This window comes from Prosopis cineraria, unplaced genomic scaffold (genome assembly GCF_029017545.1).
Source record: "Prosopis cineraria cultivar Desert tree isolate PC_DT_omini unplaced genomic scaffold, ASM2901754v1 PC6, whole genome shotgun sequence".
Lineage (NCBI taxonomy): Eukaryota > Viridiplantae > Streptophyta > Magnoliopsida > Fabales > Fabaceae > Prosopis > Prosopis cineraria.
In genome coordinates this window covers 4,761,325-4,782,146 of record NW_026555337.1, presented here as the reverse complement: position 1 = coordinate 4,782,146, position 20,822 = coordinate 4,761,325, and the positions used below count along the sequence as shown (strand labels likewise).

Below are 20,822 nucleotides of genomic sequence, written 5' to 3'. Positions count from 1 at the left end.
AGACGTTCCGTTATCTCTCTTTTACTCCTTTCAAATTTCTATGTTATACAATCACATTTTTTTCATTTTATGTATAATAATAACATGTGTTAAGATTTTGAAAATTTCATATCAAAATAATTTATTAAAATGATTTCAATATTAATGAGAATTGTGTTTAGTAAAATAGATTAATCCTTCGTAATGTAGTAAAATAAAATTTAAATTTAAATTTTTTATAAAAGAAGTACTCATATTTAGTGCGCCTCTAATAGAAAAACACCTATGCATAACAACTAAAAGAAAATGATTTTAATATTTTATAACATTTTAATGCAAATATGTCGACAGCAAGGTCATAAACTAATGCTGGTACAATTTTCATGTCAGCAAATATACTGCAACTTGTTGGATGCTCCTTAAATTTGCGTAAATCTAGTAACTCTTAGGCCCGCTCTTACTCGCCCACGTGAAAGTGAATCCAACCCAAAGCTCATGCCATTTTTATCGCTGTTTCCAAGCTCGACCTTTCTCTCCAGTCTTTCCACATCTTCAATCTCATAATCACACTCCTATCTTTATCTATATCAATTATCACACTCAGTCCTTTCATACATTCTAAGTTTAATCCTCCGTCTGTTCGATCTAATTTGGTACGTTTCGAATAACGGCAACAACTTTAAAATCTTAACGTCAGACCCAAAAACTAAAATAACAATTCGACTTTATAGGAGCAGTATAATATGAGTAGTGGTGTCCATAGCACTAAAGGTGAATCGTGTGAGGTGCGTGGTTCACCATAAAAATTGAATGAAATAGACAAAAAGACTGAGTGAGTTTGATACTATGATATACACCTTTTGGCATTGTGATCTCTGTGATCCTGTTCCTTTAAAAAAAAAAAAAAACATATTTGCATGCCAACTAATCCCTCCAATAGTTTGTTAAACATGATTCTGCATCTTCCAAACAACATCATCTTTGTCCACCACGCTCATAAATTATTTGCAATGCCTAACCTGACAAATTCTCAATGGTGCCCTCACCCTATTCCCCCAATATATATTCATGTGGTCCGCAAAAACACTTGTTTTAAACTTATAATGCTGACAAAAAGGTATAATCTCTTCGTGCAGCCATTGAGAATACGAGTCTACAGCCGAAGACAACATTCGAGTGTGCCAATAAATATCAAGTGCCGATATGTTGTGCATCTAATTTAAGAATCAGCACAAAGAGAACAAGATACTATTTCTTAGAAGTCCTTATTGTGCTTTCAAGTAGCATCATATTGAAGCTTATATTTCACACTGCCTGAGGTATTATCTATTCCACATTTTTACGCTGCATATCACGAGTCTACTACGCTGATTCAGCAAATCCAACTCTGTTATTCCCATAGTCAAACACCGTGTGGTAGCGACCCATGAAAATATCCCCAAGAATCCTGCATTTCACAATCAACATCACTGGGTTAAAGGCTTGATCTATGTATCTTATTGTTTAGTCAGGAGAAAAGACAGAATCCATGAGCACTTCTCTATTTTCAAAGTCGTTCGTTTTCTTGAGAATGTTTTGAAAATCTCGATTCAGTGAGACTTAACCGAACAGAATGTCAAAAAAGAAGCTAAAAGCTATATAATTAATAAGTGACGACAGTACCATAGAGGCCCTCGAGGAGGAGCTATATCCAGGGCTATAAATCCACTTATGCATTGTGCTGCCTCTCCATCTCCCACTTTAAGGACATACTGATTCATGAAAACGCGTCATTAGTCACAGCAGAAGCTATGCTATATGCAAAATGTTTGGGTCTGGAAGTCAAGATACCTGGTCTGGTGAGAGGTCAAAAGCTTTCCCACCAATGGTGAATGCAATGTTCGGCATGGAAGCTAAGCTTCCACATTCAACTGCTGATTCTCCATTTGGATTGGGAAGCCGATCACAGAGCTGCACATGAGGTTAAGGGTTTGAGCTTTGGCTGAAAGGAAACTTTTTTCTGGGAGACATGAGATTAAGGATGTTTTACTTAACCTCATTAACATAGTCTAGGATCTGGTCTCCTGTCCCGTTTAGTTTCATCCTATTCTTCATCCATGCCACTGCCATCTCACAGAAAGTGCATCCAGTATCCCCAACGCTTTCAGATGCCTTCTCTTTGATATTCTCTACCACGCTCTTTATGCCCATACTGCACAAAGATGATCAAAGTGATTCAAAGTTACAGAGGAAGAGCCTGAGGTATCCTCATAAGGTTAAGCTTCAAGTGAAGGCTCATCAATAGTTTTTTATTCTGATCTCTAATGCATTTCCTTCTATTGCACTACAGGCAGAACAGAGGCCAACCTACCTTCTTTGGAAAATTTCACTTAATTACTAAAAACATGGGTATCAAGGATCAAATTCCTTCCTGATCACTTAGTAACTTCATATTAATGAATGCTTCAAATTCAAAATCTTAAACTTTTAGTGAACTTCTATTATAATCTTTGTAAGTTAGTAATGTTAATGCAGCCATTTGTCATCAGAACATGGTAATTCTGACCTTACACCACGAGTCCCATCAAAAGTACAGAAACCAATTTGAGAGCAAATCAGTTGTGGGAGAGTCTGTAAAGGAAGAAAACACGTGTATTGATGTATTAGCGAGATTCACTTCCAGTATCGGAAAAACATATCTTGTGAGTGATTTTTATCAGCAAACATAAGAAATAGAGACAGATCACGATACCTCATTTATTAGCATATCAAGTATGGTTTTTCCATACTGGTTAACCAATGCCTTGCATTCTTGGCTAACTAATCCAGCTGCCCCAATTGCATGATTGATCTGAGCAATTACTGTCTGCAAATGCAAAAGACATTGAGATTATGTACAAACAATAACTGATGCTATGACCAAAAACTTCTAATTCTATAGAACCACTATTTATTCCCTAAAATTGATTGAAAACTGCACACTGTAAGAAACAAATGAGCTTCTACAGGAGCTTTAAATGAGACTAACATAGCCACATACATTAGAATATGGAATCAGGAATGCTATGATATATTTGATTTTGTTCTGTTTCAAAACGATGAAAGGCAATCATTTCATACCGTTGGGCCTGCCAACAAAGAGGTTCCAGAATCTGCAATTGCTGAGCAACCAGCTGCACATACTCCTGAAAAGCGTGAAATGTGCATCTTATATGATTTATCAATGACTACCGCCAAAGGCCAAATTAGTAAAAATTGTATAGTCTCTATTCTCAAGAATACAAGAGATTAATGAGAAGATTCAGTTTATCAAAGATAGGTGGAGTAAATCAATTATGAATGGATAGATAAATCCATTATAAGTGAGTTGCAAAAAAGCACGACTGAGGTCTGACATTCTTTATATATATTACTATTGGTTTGGTTCATTGATGTTTCATGGAACAAATTTACATGAGAAAATTTTCAAGAATATAAAATAATGTTCAGAGTCATAAATACCAGTTGTTTCACCACCGATTAAGACATCTCCCATTTCAAACTGCATTGGTAGGGGAAACAGTAAGGGGGAAGAAAAGATGAAACCTGAAATATGTGATTTATTTAAAAAAAAGAGTTAAAGTTTCAAAAGGAAGAACCTGCCAATAGCCTTTCTGGGTGACTGGAACATAGGTGTGCTCGCCCTTGTAATGATCTGAATCAACCCCTCCAAATACGATCTCACCTCCTTCTTTCCCATCAATATTGCGGTTCAGCCAGAATGAAAAAACCGGTTCTTTCAAAAGTTGTTGATCAAGCATGTTGTACCTATGATTATCAGGTATCGGAAAAAAAACACAGTTTCAGTCAGTGACACTACTGTCGAATAGCACCAAAATTAATAAAAACTAGATTTTGCAGTAAAGTGCAACCTAGGTCGTCTCCCTAAGAGTCAATAGAGTAACTATTTAAATTATGATTATGAAAAGGTAAATAATGGGGGGGTTTTTTATGATGAAATTAAAAACTAAATTATAAATAAATAAATAGAGGAAATTCAATTAAGAAAATTACCGACAACAAGCAGCGCAATCAATCACAACCCAATCACCTAAATTTAACCTTCCTCGTCTACAAAATAAATTAATTTTATTCAACTTTATTATTCTGGTTTCATTATAATATTTCTCAAATTATCATTCAAGAATTAAACAAGAAGTTAAGTTATAGATTAATTGAAATCTCCTTTAACCCACAACCTAACAATTGTTTTATAGCCACACCAAAAACAAAACATGGATAATCACCCAAGCCAAGCCAAATTACTCTTACAATGCTATATCAATCGATTATAGCAATTAAAACCTCAGATAAAATTTATAACTCAAAAATTATGCAATAAAGCTACTCTAATCAGTAATAGTAATTAAAGCATAAAATTTAGAGGTAGAGAGAAGAAGAGAAAATTGGAATAAAACTAAAATAAAATCTTTCCTGAATATTAAAGACTCTGATTAAAATTTAGGATCATGGTTTGTGATTGATCACACCAAAAAAAAATTAGCTCTCCATAGAATTAAAAATCAAACAACATGAAATGAAAAATTGAGAAGCCATCACCCAAGAAATTGGAAGAAGGAAAGACGAATGGCGATCGCTGCTCTGTTTCCCTTCTTTCGTTTTTTTTTCCCAGATCGTGCTTCCTCTCCGTCCCCCATCTATTCATATATATATATATATATGAAAAGTGGACCCTAATTAAAAATTACACTAAATAATCCAAAATAAATTCAAATAAAATTTTAAAGATTTGATTCTTGATTTGATCTCCAAGCATGCCCATATTCTTCTTATCCAAAATATTCTTCATCAATATCTTTCAAATTGAATCTAGAAAATCTGCACAAATAAAATAAAATTAAATAGCACCTGTGCAAAAATATTAAAGATATTATTTATATTTTAAAATCAAAGATTTAGTTAGTTAAAATTCCAAAACTGAATATTAGCTAATAAAATCAAATAATATCTAATTAAACTCAATTAGCCTTAAATAAATAATTAAAAGTCTAAATTAAAAGAATAAAAATATATAAAATTATCATTTATCAATTCCCCCACACTTAGACTTTTGCACTCCTGGGCAAAACTTAAATCTCAAATTTAAGAAAAGAACTGTGGAAGCAACAAAGAATAAGAAATAATTATAGCTCTTCAACATTTTAACACTTTAATCAATATCTCTTATATTGAGAATAACAAGTATCATGGCAATTTCATTTGGTAAGAATAAATTAAGCAATAACCCCTCACAAAGGTCAAGTGTTTAACTCTCAACTCTCAAATGTATATAGGTAAGTGTTTCACTCAAGTTCCCCTATTAAAACCTCACTACCATAGGCTTGTTTATCATCTAGGTCTCCACTATTTATGTCATATGCAATGTAAGAATCAATAGGACTTTAGTTTAGGTTGTAATGGGGCTTAGGTAAAGGTATGATATAGGAAAATGAAGGTTAATAAACTTTAGGATAATGAAAAGTATATTTGAAACGAAATATATAGAATGAAAGAAACAAAATAAATTGATTTGGGTTTATTTTTCTCTCTTTATTTTGTTTTCCTTTCCTTTGCTTCATGCACCTTTTTTTTTTTTGTTGTGTTATGACTTTTATGCTCTTTCTTTTCTTTTCTTTTCTTTTCTTCCTTTCTTTCTTTGCTTTTTTTTTCTCTCGTTTTTTTTTTTTCAAAATAACCCAAATCTCTCTTCAAGCATATTCTTTCATTCCAACAAATATTATAATACACTTTTCATCACCTAAAGTGGGGTGAGAAGAATGAAAGGAAAATATTTTTATAGGTTATGTTTTCAATTGGCTAAAATTTTAAAGAAAAGGTTTAGGCTCAAAGGGGCTAACAAGGGATAAATTGCATGGGATGGCTATTTGGCTAAGTAGGCTAAAAGAATGCCTAAATCATCTTCATGCAAAGCATATGCAATTATAGTCTCAACTAAGAATCAAGACAAGTTCTAGAGTGGGAGTAGTGATAGCAGAATACACACAAAAAGAGAATAATATTAGGCTCAAATCTTTACAAGCTAAAGGCTATCACATTAATTCATTGAAACCAAACTCATGCCACTTAACTTAAATTCTAAACATAAGATCAATTACTTATCATGCTCAAATGCATTCAAACTAAAATTGTCTTAAATTTGCAACTTCGCACAAATTATTTTTTTTTATTTTTTTATTTTGAAAACAAGAACACAAAAATAAAAAAAAAATGAAAACAAGAAAAAAAATTAGAAACAGCAAAAAACCTCCCCCCACACTTAAAATCTACAATGTCCTCAATGTAGAACATAGTTCGAAAGATGTATAGGAAAATGTAAATTAAAAGTGAAGAGAAATGATACAACCTGATCGATTAAGTATTATCTTGGAGGGAAGACTCCTCCACAATGTGTGTCTCAAATCCATCATAAAAATGCTTTAACCGATGCCCGTTAACTTTAAACTTTGCTCCAGTAGATTCTGCCATAATCTCTACTCCACCATAAGAAAACACTTTAGTAACTATAAAAGGACCTTCCCATCTAGAACGAAGTTTTCCTGGCATAAGTTTCAATCTGGCATTATAGAGTAACACTTTTTGTCCCACCTTGAACTCTTTTCTAACTATCAGCTTATCATGTATTAACTTGGTCTTTTCCTTGTAGATTCTTGAATTTTCATATGCTTCCAAGCGAAATTCTTCAAGCTCTTGCAATTGATATTTTCTTTGGGCTCCTGCTTTAGTTAAATCCATATTGCACTGCTTTACTGCCCAATAAGCTTTATGCTCAATCTCCACAGGTAAGTGACAAGCTTTCCCAAAAACAAGCCGATAAGGAGACATTCCGATTGGAGTCTTGTAGGCAGTTCTGTATGCCCACAATGCATCATCAAGTCTCTTACTCCAGTCTTTCCTATTAGGTTGCACTGTTTTTTCAAGAATCTGCTTTATCTCTCGATTCGAGACTTCAGCTTGCCCATTAGTTTGGGGGTGATAAGGGGTAGCCATCTTATGCACGACCCCATACTTACCCAATAAACTCTGCATGCTCCGATTACGAAAATGGGTGCCTTGGTCACTGATAATGGCCTTTGGAATACCAAACCTGCAAAAGATATGTGATCTAACAAAATCTACAACAGCAATAGAGTCATCAGTTCTGGTGGCTTTAGCTTCCACCCACTTAGAAACATAATCCACAGCTAGTAAAATGTAAGCAAATCCAAATGAAACAGGAAAAGGTCCCATGAAATCAATACCCCATACATCAAATATTTCACAGAAAAGTAAAGGTTGTTGAGGCATCTCATTTCTACGGGAGATATTTCCTGTATGCTGACATCTAGCACAATGTTTACAAAATGTATATGCATCACGAAATAGAGTAGGCCAGTACAATCCAGAATCAAGAACCTTTCTAGCAGTGCGTTGTGGACCAAAGTGTCCTCCACAAGCAAGTGTGTGACAAAAATGCAATATGGATTCAAACTCAATGTCAGGAATACATCTCCTAATAATCTGGTCACTACATATGCGCCAAAGGTATGGATCATCCCATATGTAATATCTAGCTTCCCTCTTGAACTTATCTAATTGATGTTTCTTTAAATGCACAGGCAATGCAGAGGCAGCTAAGTAATTAACTAAGTCAGCATACCAAGGAGTAACATCATGCATAGCATATAAGCATTCATCAGGAAAATTATCATCAATAGGAATAGAAGGAACCATAGGAGATTCAATGCGACTCAAATGGTCTGCGACAAAATTCTCAGCTCCACTCTTATCCTTTATCTCTAAGTTAAACTCCTGTAGCAAGAGCATCCATCTGACTAATCGTGGCTTTGCATTTGGCTTCCTTAAGAGATACTTTAATGCTGCATGATCAGAAAACACAACAACTTTTGCATTCAAAAGATATGATCTAAACTTATCTAATGCAAAAACAATAGCTAAAAGCTCCTTTTCAGTGGTAGTATAATTGGCTTGGGCTGCATCTAAAGTTCTGGAAGCATAAGCTATGACATGTGATTTCTTATCAACTTTTTGTGAAAGTACTGCGCCAAGAGCATAATTAGAAGCATCACATAATAATTCAAAAGGTAAATCCCAATTTGGCGGTTGAATGATTGGTGGAGTGGTCAATCTCTTCTTTAACTCATCAAATGCTTGCTCACAAGCTTTATCAAATTTGAAATCCACATCTTTCTGCAGCAATCTTGAGAGTGGTAAGGCTATCTTGCTAAAATCCTGTATAAACCTCCTGTAAAATCCTGCATGTCCAAGGAAAGAACGGACCTCTCTAACACTAGTAGGATAAGGTAAAGAAGTAATCACATCTACCTTAGCCTTATCAACTTCTATCCCCCTCTCAGAAACAACATGACCCAATACAATACCTTGTCTAACCATGAAATGACACTTTTCAAAGTTTAATACAAGATTTTTCTCAATACATCGCTCAAGTACTTTATCTAAATTTACTAGACACTCATCAAATGAATCTCCATATACAGTAAAATCATCCATAAAAACCTCTATGCAATAGTCTAGCAAATCTGCAAAAATACTCATCATGCATCTCTGGAATGTGGCTGGGGCATTGCATAATCCAAATGGCATCCTCCTATAAGCAAATGTGCCAAATGGACATGTGAATGTTGTCTTCTCTTGGTCCTCTGGAGCTATGCAAATCTGAAAATAACCTGAAAAACCATCTAGAAAACAGTAGTGAGATTTGCCTGCTAATTTCTCTAGCATTTGATCAATAAAAGGTAAAGGGAAGTGATCCTTCCTGGTTGCATCATTTAGCTTCCTGTAGTCGATGCACATCCTCCAGCTATTTTGCACTCTCATAGGAATCAACTCGTTCTTTTCATTCTTTACAACTGTGATCCCGCTCTTCTTTGGCACTACCTGTACTGGACTCACCCACTGGCTATCAGAAATAGGGTAAATGATACCTGCAGAAAGAAGTTTTGTTACCTCCTTTTTGACCACATCAATGATAAGTGGGTTAAGCCTCCTTTGAGGTTGCCTACATGGCTTTGCACCGTCTTCCATTAAGATCCTATGCATGCATATATCTGGACTGATGCCTGGAATGTCAGCTAGTGTCCATCCTATAGCTTTCTTGTGCTTTCTCAGTACCTCTAACAATTTTACCTCTTGGCAAGGATCAGAATCCTTTGCTATAATAATCGGTAATTTCTTACCTTCATCTAAGAATGCATATTTCAAATGTTCTGGTAGATCTTTCAATTCAAGTATAGGTGGCTGCTGAATAGAGGGAACTAGCTTGTCGATAGTTAGCTCATCAACTCCACAAACCTGCATTCCATCAAAAGAAGCAGCAGTATCTTGTTCTAGAATACTAGAATTATCATTATTAATAGAATTACATGACATAGAGTTGATAGCAAAGTCTATAGTTCTTTCAGAGTCAGAAGCAATCATATCAGAGTCACTAGAAGTTTCAATGCCAATATCATGCATGGATTTGAATAACTCAACAATATCATCAGAACCAGAACAGTCAGAAGAATCTTCATAAATAATAGAGTCAGAACAATGTGTATTGCTATCTAAATCAACAATCTCAAGAGAACTAGAAACCATCTCATTGTAAAGCTCATCATATGTATCATCAATTAACATATCAAGCATGCTCACATTAATAACAGAATGATCCTCTATAGGATGTTTCATAGCCTCTAAAAGATTAAATTGAACAACACGTCCTGCAAATTCCATGGAAAGAGTACTATCTTTAACATTAATGATAGTATTAGCTGTCTTAAGAAATGGCCTACCCAAAATCAGTGGTGGTGGCCCATGACTATCATTTTTACCCATATCCAAAATATAAAAATCAGCAGGAAAGACTAAATCTTTTACCTTAACTAGAATGTCTTCAAGCATACCACTAGGATAGGCAAGTCTCCTGTCTGCTAATTGGACAATAATCCCGGCTGGCTTCATCTCACAACCCTGCAAAGAAGAAAATAGAGACTTGGGCATAACATTTATCGCTGCACCAAGATCAATCAAAGCGTTAGAAAATTCTAAATTTCCTATAGTACAGGGTATAGTGAAACTCCCTGGATCTTTGCATTTTAAGGGCATAGGGGGTTGGCACTGCATTCCTTCATGAAATAAAGCTGATACACTTCTTCCTAGATTGACCTTCTCGTTAGCTTTGAATCTTCTCTTGTTCGTGCATAGGTCTTTCAAGAACTTTGCATATTTAGGAATTTGCTTTACTGCCTCCAAAAGGGGAATATTGACTTCAACCTTCTTGAAAACATCAAGCACTTCTTTCTCCAATTCAGCTTCCTTTAACTTCTTGCTTTGAGTCTCCCTATTTGGAAATGGAAGGATCTTCCTTGGTTCCTTTTCTTCATTAGCCTCCTCAAGTGTGACTTGTGTTGCTGCAGCCGACTTATTCTTGATAGATGTTGTGGAGGGCTCTGGAAGCTCCTTTCCACTTCTAAGAGTGATAGCACTAACATTACTACAATTAGGATTTACAACTGTTTGAGAAGGCAACTTTCCAGAACCTTGACTCTTCAATTCATTAACGGAGGTGGACAACTGCCCAATTTGATTCTCCAATTTTTGGATTACTGTCTCAGTGCGTTGTTGAAATTGAATGTTATTAGTTGCCATTTGCTTCATTAACTCTTCTAGACTTGGTCCATCATTTTTAGACCCTGAAATAGGAGTAGATTGCCTCATTGGTTGCATAGGCTGTGAATTTTGACCTGTAGCATTATATTGTTGTTGTTGGCTTCCTCCATATCTGAAATTAGGGTGATCTCTCCACCCTGGATTATAAGTGTTAGAGAAAGGATCATATTTTTGGCCCTGTTGCATAGGTCTAGTTGGAAAAATCCCAGCACAATTCTCAACTCTATCATCCAACTGTGGGCATTGATCAGTAGTGTGTGTGGCTAAAAAACAGATGCCACATAGAGGCCCAACTAAGGCAGAAGATGTGGTAGCTTGCTGAGGATTATAAAATTGAGGTTGTGCACACGTCTGTGAGGGATACGCCTGTGGAAAAGTTGGCACTGCTGGTGAATTCATTAATTTTTGTTGTGTTAAGGCAATGTGCCGAACCATGCTAGAGAGCTCCTCCATCTTGTTCTCAAATTTAGGATCATATTGTGGTGTTGGAATCTCATTCACCCCCTTAACTGCTTGGTTAGCTCGTGTCCCAAATTGTTGAGAATTTTGTGCCATCTTAGAAATGAGATTCATGGCATCAGTTGGAGTAAGTTCTACCAAAGCACCACCAGCTGCGGCATCAACAAACCACCTATCTGTTGGTAAGAGACCTTCATAAAAATGTTGAACCAGCTGCTGATCAGGTATTTGATGGTGAGGGCAGCTGGCACATAATTTCTTAAATCTCTCCCAATATTCATGAAATGTCTCCCCAGTCATCTGACGAATCCCACAAATATCCTTTTTAATTGCAGCTGTGCGAGAGGCAGGGAAGAATTTTTCTAAGAATAACTGTGTCATTTGATCCCAAGATGTAATGGCACCTGGTTGCAAGTAATACAACCAATCTTTTGCCACTCCATCCAATGAAAAAGGAAAAGCCCTCAATTTGATTTGCTCTTCTGAAACTCCTTGAGGCTTCATGGTGGAGCACACAATATGAAATTCCTTCAAGTGCCTATTCGGGTCCTCTCCTGTAAGACCATGAAATTTAGGTAGCAAATGTACTAAACCAGATTTCAATTCAAAACTAGCATTTGCATCTAAATTAGGATATTGAATGCATAAATTTTGATAGTGTGCATTAGGAGCAGCCAATTCTTTAATTGTTCTATTACCATTATTATTTTCAGCCATATTTTCCAACTTAACTGTAGAGTCTAAGTCAGATTTAGAATCACTAATAATGCTATCAATCAATTCAGACAAAATTTCAGAGATCACACTATCCCTAATTTTACGGTGCTTTTGATTTTTACGGTTAGTACGACAAGTTCTCTCAATCTCAGAGTTCAAATCAATTAATTTATCTTGTAAAGATCTTGTCATGCACTAATAAACTGGAAAAACAATGAAAAACACCTAAAACAAGTAAAGACAAAAAATAATAATAAATCTTGAAAAAAATAAAAAATACTAGAGAAAAAAAATAAAAAAAAATAAAAATAATGAGAAAGAAGAAAAAAAAACTAATAACCAAACTCAAAAAGTTAACACCTTTGACTCCCCGGCAACGGCGCCAAAATTTTGACACTACTGTCGAATAGCACCAAAATTAATAAAAACTAGATTTTGCAGTAAAGTGCAACCTAGGTCGTCTCCCTAAGAGTCAATAGAGTAACTATTTAAATTATGATTATGAAAAGGTAAATAATGGGGGGGTTTTTTATGATGAAATTAAAAACTAAATTATAAATAAATAAATAGAGGAAATTCAATTAAGAAAATTACCGACAACAAGCAGCGCAATCAATCACAACCCAATCACCTAAATTTAACCTTCCTCGTCTACAAAATAAATTAATTTTATTCAACTTTATTATTCTGGTTTCATTATAATATTTCTCAAATTATCATTCAAGAATTAAACAAGAAGTTAAGTTATAGATTAATTGAAATCTCCTTTAACCCACAACCTAACAATTGTTTTATAGCCACACCAAAAACAAAACATGGATAATCACCCAAGCCAAGCCAAATTACTCTTACAATGCTATATCAATCGATTATAGCAATTAAAACCTCAGATAAAATTTATAACTCAAAAATTATGCAATAAAGCTACTCTAATCAGTAATAGTAATTAAAGCATAAAATTTAGAGGTAGAGAGAAGAAGAGAAAATTGGAATAAAACTAAAATAAAATCTTTCCTGAATATTAAAGACTCTGATTAAAATTTAGGATCATGGTTTGTGATTGATCACACCAAAAAAAAATTAGCTCTCCATAGAATTAAAAATCAAACAACATGAAATGAAAAATTGAGAAGCCATCACCCAAGAAATTGGAAGAAGGAAAGACGAATGGCGATCGCTGCTCTGTTTCCCTTCTTTCGTTTTTTTTTTCCCAGATCGTGCTTCCTCTCCGTCCCCCATCTATTCATATATATATATATATATGAAAAGTGGACCCTAATTAAAAATTACACTAAATAATCCAAAATAAATTCAAATAAAATTTTAAAGATTTGATTCTTGATTTGATCTCCAAGCATGCCCATATTCTTCTTATCCAAAATATTCTTCATCAATATCTTTCAAATTGAATCTAGAAAATCTGCACAAATAAAATAAAATTAAATAGCACCTGTGCAAAAATATTAAAGATATTATTTATATTTTAAAATCAAAGATTTAGTTAGTTAAAATTCCAAAACTGAATATTAGCTAATAAAATCAAATAATATCTAATTAAACTCAATTAGCCTTAAATAAATAATTAAAAGTCTAAATTAAAAGAATAAAAATATATAAAATTATCATTTATCAGTCAGCATAAAAAATAAGTCGATGCCAAGACACGTAAGTTATGAACGATGTGATTTGTTTCACATACTCATGTTTTTATTTATCATTAATTTTGTCTATAATTTTATTTTTTTAAAAAAACAAAATCTACCTAAGAATTTCTCCACCTTCCTACTTACCACACAGGAACAGCATTACCAACAGATATCTCTTGAAATCCGAGGCCTAGAATGCCATCAAACTTGGCAGCCAAGAATGTGATGCTAGGCTCTTTGGTTGCCTCAATAAAATCCTAAATAAAATGTTGCAAAGAAAGACTCAAGTAGTGAAATTGATGACGACAAAAAAGTTCCCATTCAGTAAAATTTTACCTGGTTTTCAACAACCAAATCACCAAGTCTAACATTATCCTGGCTAAAGAAACCTGATATAGCTCCGGTGCCATAATGGATCTCAGCAGATGTCCCTGCACCAAAATTTTTGTTTTAAAAAAGGACATCTTTTAATATATTGTCGTCCGGTTGAATCAACTAAATAGGTCAACGAACTCCATGAGGCATTTAGAATCTTGGAATTCTTCATGGAGGAATAAAGCTCGGGTTGCTAAGAGAACTATTTTCTTTTGCCAATTGAGCTAACCTTTTGGATTAGAACTTGGCTTGTTTCCCGCAAAACTGACTGTTTAAGCTTCTTCTTCTTTTTCCAAAGTCGATGCATAGAAGTATTATAGTATGAGGTAAATCCCAAAGAAAATGGATATATAATCAACTTTTATCATCTGCATTGTCTAAAAATTCTTTTCTTTTCTTCACGAATCTGGTGGTAAGAGGGCTTAGTTAATGGACTCCTTCAATTGCATTCAAGCACACCTCAAATGATGAATATCCAAGAAATAAATTTCAATTTGTGTTCTAGTTAGAAATAAACCATAATGACGAGGGGGAAGCGATGCAGGAACCACAAAGCAATTTTTAGTTGGTAATTCGGGAGAAATGAGCAATAAGCTTGTACCGTTTTTGGCGTAAGAGATGGACAGGCTTGACTTGTATCTTGAGTGCAAATAACAAGCAACCTGCACTTGGACAGTATCACATGCTTTTCTTATTCCTATCCAATTAAAACAAACATTTCAATATGACAAATGAAAATAATGAAAGAAAGATTGAGAAGACATACGGAAAAGTAGCATTTAGAGGAAGGCACCCAAAGATTAGAACTTCCAGTGTCGAATATCACAGTAAACTTTTGAGAAGGAGTTCCAATGCCAATCTCACCAAAATACTGAGCATTTATGTAGTTCCTTAATCCAATAATACTTGTGTCACCAGAACTCCTATATCTTCCACTAGAATGATATATTTTGGTTACTTTAAATAAGTCTCCTTCCTTAGATTCAGCTTGTCCGGTGTGCAGATTGCTTTTATCCAATTTATTCTTTTTTAATCCAATTCTGATTAACCCATGACTTGGTGCAGAGGGGACCACTGGGTGAAGAAGTAAAAAGAGAAGAGCAACCAAAGAACTGTATTTTGAAGCCATTTTTAAATTTCTGTAGAAATGAAAATGCACTTGAATATGTCAGGACACAATCTCAGCAAAAGAACAGAACTTTAAACACTGACATAAAATAGAACTTCACCAGCACAGAGGGATGAAAACATCGAGAATGGATTGGCCCCAAGGAAGAAACCATGGAGAATGAAAAGGGAAGAAAACAAAAGAAATACGAAGTTTTTGAGTCACCCACCTGAGAATCAGAAAGAGAGAGTTGAACCGGAAGACGTGAAAAGAGAGTAACAAGAAACTTGCTTGCCAATCCCTCTTACCATTACCAACGATATCAGCTGCCAGTCCTGCGCTTACCCACCCTTCTTGTTTGCACAAGGCATTCTACCGCCAAATGCAAATTCAGAATCGTTATTGCTCTACTTTTTGTTTTGGGTGTCTTTGGGCTTTTTGCCGTAATAGCATAATGTGAGTTAAAAATGTGTTTGGGCTTTGTTCCTAGCCCCGTAGGGTGTGACCAGGGTCTGTTTAATTTGTGTGAAGAGATCAGACCGGAAGCGGATAGAAAGATTATGTGACTAAGAAATATTTTATTATATTAATTATTAACTAATAGTAATTAGATTATACAAACAAAAATTGTTCGTAGAACTATTTTTTAGTCTTACAAGGTTTCTGACTAAGGTTTCTTTATTTTTATCTTTTACGTAACTATTATTTTATGAAAAATAATTATAAACCAAACTAATATATAATAAATAAAAAGTACTCATTTACTTATCTATGTCAAAGATAGTACAATCTATTGTGGGACTCAACTGTGTTTGTAATAACAAGTTTTTATGTCCAACTAATAGCTTAAGTTTGTTTAAGTAGTCTAAAGTGTCAATTTCTCAAGTCTCATGAAATCAAACTTTAATACTATTTGTTTAAACCAAACACTTGATTGCTCCGCAATTGTATAAAATTACAGTAATAATTATTGAAGTATTTCAAATGTTGAAGTGCTGAACCCACAAGGAGGTGAAGATTTTGTTATTTCAATTAATTTTAAATAAAAAGGATTGAGAAAACTATTTGAATTGAGAATTAAGTAAAAAAATAACAAAAATAAAGATTAGCAATAAATATGTAAATATTGGAGTAGCTCAAGAGTTTTCATGAAAGCCGGGAAAGAGATTATTAGCAGTCTCATCTTTATTATTTTATTGGGGGGGTTTTTGCAAATGTAACCTGTGTTATAAGACCAAACGAAGCAAATAGCTTAATGTTTATTATGTTTTATGTTATGATCAATTTATTATATTTGTTAATAATATACTATTGTAAATTGATTATACTCCTAAATTTTCAAAAATTTAGTCTATATTCTGTTGGCACAAGATTTTTTTTCTGTTAGTGGGCTAATTTATCCCATTTTTATTTTACTCTTTAAATTTCTATGGGATTTATATTTATGATTGAGCTTTCAGAATAGTATTTTATTTTTTTTATTTTTAAATTATTCAATTGGAGTTGGGATATAGCCCAGCTAAAAAATCATTTTCTATTCCTTGGTTTGAAACTCATGGATTTTGATTTATTTTTTAATTATATTTATCTTTCTTATTATTCATGAAAATTAGGCTTTGATATCACTTATTTGAATAGGAAATGGGAAGAAAGGACAAAAAACTACATCTTAAATCAAAACATTAAAGCTAAAGTTTATAAGTATTTTTTGTTTATTATAAATTAATTATTAAATCTAACTTAATTCAATGTTGAACTTCTTACATTAACTTAAATCTACTTACATTTGATCAATTTAATTATTATAGTTATAATTTTAAATGAAAAGTAAATGGAATTGGTGAGTTCAAGAATTTTTTAATTCCATCACTTCATATCTCATGAAACCTAAGTTATTATTACATATAACCTAGACTAATTTGGACCCTCATTGTACGTAACCATTGATTATCAAAAGCTACCTCATCGATACCCTATGAATGCTTTTTACATATTTATTTAATATGATTATATTTTAAGACCCGAACTTAAACTGCTAGACTAAATTAATTTAACTGTCTCGATCAGTCAAATGAAACACATGTCAATTAAGTTCAGGAATTTAATTGCCGATCATATGGGTTAGAAAGAGCCAGCAGAGGCAACCTAATTTTTTTTTTTTTTCCCCAAAAGCAATGACACCGTCTTGGACGATTTCTTTGACCCCTTTTTTCCTTGTCCTTGTTTCCATTATTTTATTAACCTTTTCCTCATGAAAAGCTTACAAACATCCTGCGGATTACCAAGCCGCCAATCTTCCGCCGAGTTTCATGTGCTGAATTGAAAAATACATGCAGAGTTATTAAGCAACACTTTGCCAGCCTTAATTACATTCAAATCTTAGTTACATTTTCTGGTCACACTATAAATAACTAAAAAATTGAATCTATGCTGATAATACCAAAATAAATAATACTAACAGAAAAAGAATAAATTCGTCAAGTTTTAGAGCTTGACTCAAGAAAAAGAAATTAAATCAATCTAGTCTAGCTAGTCTAGTCATCTGCCTAGTTGCCTGAAAATTTGGAATCATTGTTATTGCTACTCGTAACATTGCCATTATTATTGTCACCATTAACGTTACTGGGCAGCGCAGAACCCATGATCGACGTAATAGCGGCCGTTAACGCTGCCGTGAAGTTAGGGTCAGCTGCTATAGCAGCACTTAGTTGCAGAGGGTCTTTGTTATTCACTTGAAGCCCTGAGAAATTTGACTGGCTGTTACAAAGTGCTTGAGCCAAAACCTGAGTGAAACCATGAGAGGCATGATTTGAGAAAGGCATTTGAAATTGGGTGGATGGCTGTGTTGTTGGTGGGTGAGTCAAGTCCAATGTTACAGTCGGAAATGGAGCTGAGGCTGAGAGAGTCGCCATGTTACTTGAAGAACAAGGAAGCAATGTCGTCCTCGTCAAGAAGCTCGCATTCATCAGACCATCATTGCTCGACATTGATCCTGAAAGCAACATCTTTGCCGCTGATGATGTTGTTTGTGCCATCGCCATTGCTGCTGGAGGCAGGGCGTGGTTATGATTTCCTTCGTACGTTGTCACCAAGATTGTTCGGTCCTCTGCACACCTTTGCACCTATGATTTTGTCCACAACGCATAAATAACCAATTTATTATATATTAAATTTTAATTCACTTACATTAATTTTTGGACTGCACTATTAAAGATACACGCTTTTTGTTTTCATGCATAATATTTAGATCACTCTAATACAATAGGAGTTTTTAAAGAAAACCAAAGTACTTGAACTTATATAATCAATATATTTTTTTCCTGGCTAATTGATGAGTCAAAACAAGTGGATTTTAACATCAAAAATGTATTCAAAGTACTAATAACAAGAGTTAGTTACAACTTAAGTAATGGGGGAAATTCATTTATGATTAAATTTTGATTGGTCAACTACACTTGTTTTGTTCTGATTGGTTTATATTTTTTTTTAAAAAAATATTGAAATCCAATTTTCCCCATTTAGTTTATTTAAGTAAATTTAAGCCCCTATTCATTCATTTCTGAATCCGTGCCTGGATTTTTCAAAAAATCGATGAGTTGAGCCCTTGTAGAATTGAAAGAAATTGAACTGGATGGGTTATAAAAGTTACCTGTTTCCTAACGGGACAACCTGCAGCCATGGTACAACGATAATAAGCTCGAGGGCATGGATTCCCTTTCGCCATCTTCTGTCCATATTTTCTCCATTGACATCCATCAGTGATCTGCTCATCACATTATCTAATCAGTTCATTAAATTCGCAAGAAAAACTTAGCAAGTTCATCGTAAAATCCAGCTATAACACCGTATGACACGCACCATAGGGGCTTCTGATCGAGCTCTAACTGAAACTCTTGCCCTCCTCATAGTGGCTTCCACTTGATCATCAACGTTTTTCGGAGGACTATACTTTTGAATCCTTTCAGCTTCCTCTTCAATTTCAGCTTCTTTGTTCAATTCCTTCGCGTCGGACCCAATCCTGGTGCTGCATTCCACTTCCATGGGTGATCTTGATCTGCCGTTGCTTCTCCTTACGGACGGAGAAAGCGAGTGCTCATCACTGTTGGCCTCGCCATCATCGATTGAAGCTAATCCAAGGTCTATAAATTGCCTCGGCACCAAGGTTCCTCTGCTATTCTCAGCTTGTTTCTTTTCCTCTGGACTCGCACCAAGCACTTGGTGTGCAGGTTTCTCAGCGTCCTCACCTCCCTTGCGAGGTTCTATAATTCGCATCTTGAGCGCGTTGTAATTGGCGTTAGTCTCATTTATCATGTCTTTCAGCTTATGATTCTCTTCCACTATCTTCTCTAACTCACCCCGAAGAACAGCAATCTCAGTCTGCATCAGCAAATAACAGCCCCAAACACACACGTAAACGATTCGATTCCAGAAAAACAAAAACAAGAACCAGCCAACGCAAAAAAGTCATTCAGTACACTGTTACATCTAGATTTCTCAGCTCAGTCTTGATTCGTTTCTCCTTAAAATTAGAATATATGGCCAGCGCATCATCGGCCACGGATTGGTCGCTGTTAGTGGTTAAGAGATTGAGGCCAGTCTGGAGACAAGAAAGAAAACCAGAATGAATATCAAACAGAGGACATATATATATATATATACACGTATATGTATATGTATATAAAAGAAGACGAGTCGGGAATAGAATAAAGAGCTCACGTTTACTTGGAAGGGAAGGGGATGGGGAGGGGTGGAGGAATCGGCGTTGGCAGAGGCAGAGGAAGGGTTGTTGGAGAAGAAGTCCATCTCGTGGAAAGGGATGGAAGAGTCCATGGGAGGTTGAAGGGCGTCTTGAGGACGGAGAGAGTTGAGGAAGAAGGCGCTCGCAGCTGGATCTGAATCAATGTAGAGTCCACACGCTCTGGCCATGAGTTTCTATAAGAGAGCGAGAGAGAGAGAGGAAACAGATCGACGAAGACTAGAGAGAGAAGTGAAGTCTTGAAAAGTGATGCAATGGACTCGGCATTAAAAATGGAGGAGCAAGACTCATCAAGTGTTCCCAAGAGCCTCCCCTGATCGTGATCCTCTTCGTGTTTGCGTTGAACTGTCAAACCTTCCCCATATCTCTCTTGCATCCTTTTTTTTATTTCCATTTCAATTTCAATACCTAGTCTTCCATTTTTAGTCAAAATAATATTTTTAAATTTGAGTGATTTTAAACTATAAAATCTCTTTTTTCATATTTAAATTTTGTAAATTGATTCATTAGGAAAAATATAACTGTCAAAATTTTTCCCCCACTATATCAATTTCTCAAAGTTTGATCAGATTAATTTAGTTTTTATAATGTATTTGAGATGAAGAATTATAGGAATTGAAGTGTTTCAACTCAAAAAATTGTAAACATTGAAATGTTCAACATCAAAGTGCATAAGCTGAAGTAGTAACCAATGAAAAAAAAATTGATATTTATATCACACGTGCATCTTACGAAAATATACCCCAATTGTGATACTTTCAACAGGTGTCACATGTTAAAAAAGTTCAATTTTTTACATCTCATAAAAAATTTACGTCTTGTTTCAGTGTGGTCATTGTTGACAACAAACGCATAATTTCTGATGCATACTTAGACTGTATCAACTGATAGAGAACAATAAAATGAGAAGGAAGGAAGGAGGAGATTGACGCGCTCCAATAAATAAATAAATAAATAAATAAGAGTGTTAAATAAATAAATAAGAGTGGGAAAGCGAAAGGGGAGGGGAGGGCGCCAGAGTCCAAGTCAACGATCTCCAAGGGAGTGGGGCCCAGGACACTCTGTAATGTTGACT

General features: G+C 34.7%; 2 protein-coding genes and 1 non-coding gene across 4 annotated transcripts; 1 reads left to right on the top strand and 2 right to left on the bottom strand.

Moving 5' to 3' along the window:
• Nucleotides 1–1,050: 1,050 nt before the first annotated feature.
• LOC129313061 (aspartic proteinase A1-like) lies at nt 1,051–15,413 on the bottom strand. Its single transcript, XM_054955896.1, has 14 exons — nt 15,221–15,413; nt 14,650–15,022; nt 14,485–14,545; nt 13,845–13,939; nt 13,653–13,765; nt 3,597–3,765; nt 3,460–3,499; nt 3,079–3,143; nt 2,711–2,824; nt 2,525–2,589; nt 2,014–2,170; nt 1,810–1,929; nt 1,642–1,730; nt 1,051–1,426 (listed from the first exon to the last, which is right to left on the bottom strand). The coding sequence occupies exons 2-14, from the start codon at nt 15,010–15,012 to the stop codon at nt 1,342–1,344; spliced, it is 1,536 nt and encodes a 511-aa protein (XP_054811871.1). The 5' UTR covers nt 15,013–15,022; nt 15,221–15,413; the 3' UTR covers nt 1,051–1,341.
• Nucleotides 11,372–11,476, top strand: LOC129314736 (small nucleolar RNA R71). The gene has a single exon (XR_008594245.1). It is a non-coding gene; the product is annotated as a small nucleolar RNA R71 (small nucleolar RNA).
• Nucleotides 15,414–17,202: 1,789 nt separating the features above from the next.
• LOC129313060 (probable WRKY transcription factor 31) lies at nt 17,203–20,059 on the bottom strand. 2 transcript variants are annotated; one of them, XM_054955893.1, is made up of 5 exons: nt 19,708–20,059; nt 19,469–19,588; nt 18,850–19,368; nt 18,641–18,754; nt 17,203–18,113 (listed from the first exon to the last, which is right to left on the bottom strand). In XM_054955893.1, the coding sequence occupies exons 1-5, from the start codon at nt 19,915–19,917 to the stop codon at nt 17,538–17,540; spliced, it is 1,539 nt and encodes a 512-aa protein (XP_054811868.1). In that variant the 5' UTR covers nt 19,918–20,059; the 3' UTR covers nt 17,203–17,537. The 2 variants fall into 2 exon arrangements, with proteins under 2 accessions (XP_054811868.1, XP_054811870.1); XM_054955895.1 differs by having other exon boundaries at nt 19,475–19,588; nt 19,708–20,058.
• Between the last annotated feature and the right edge of the window lie 763 nt (nt 20,060–20,822).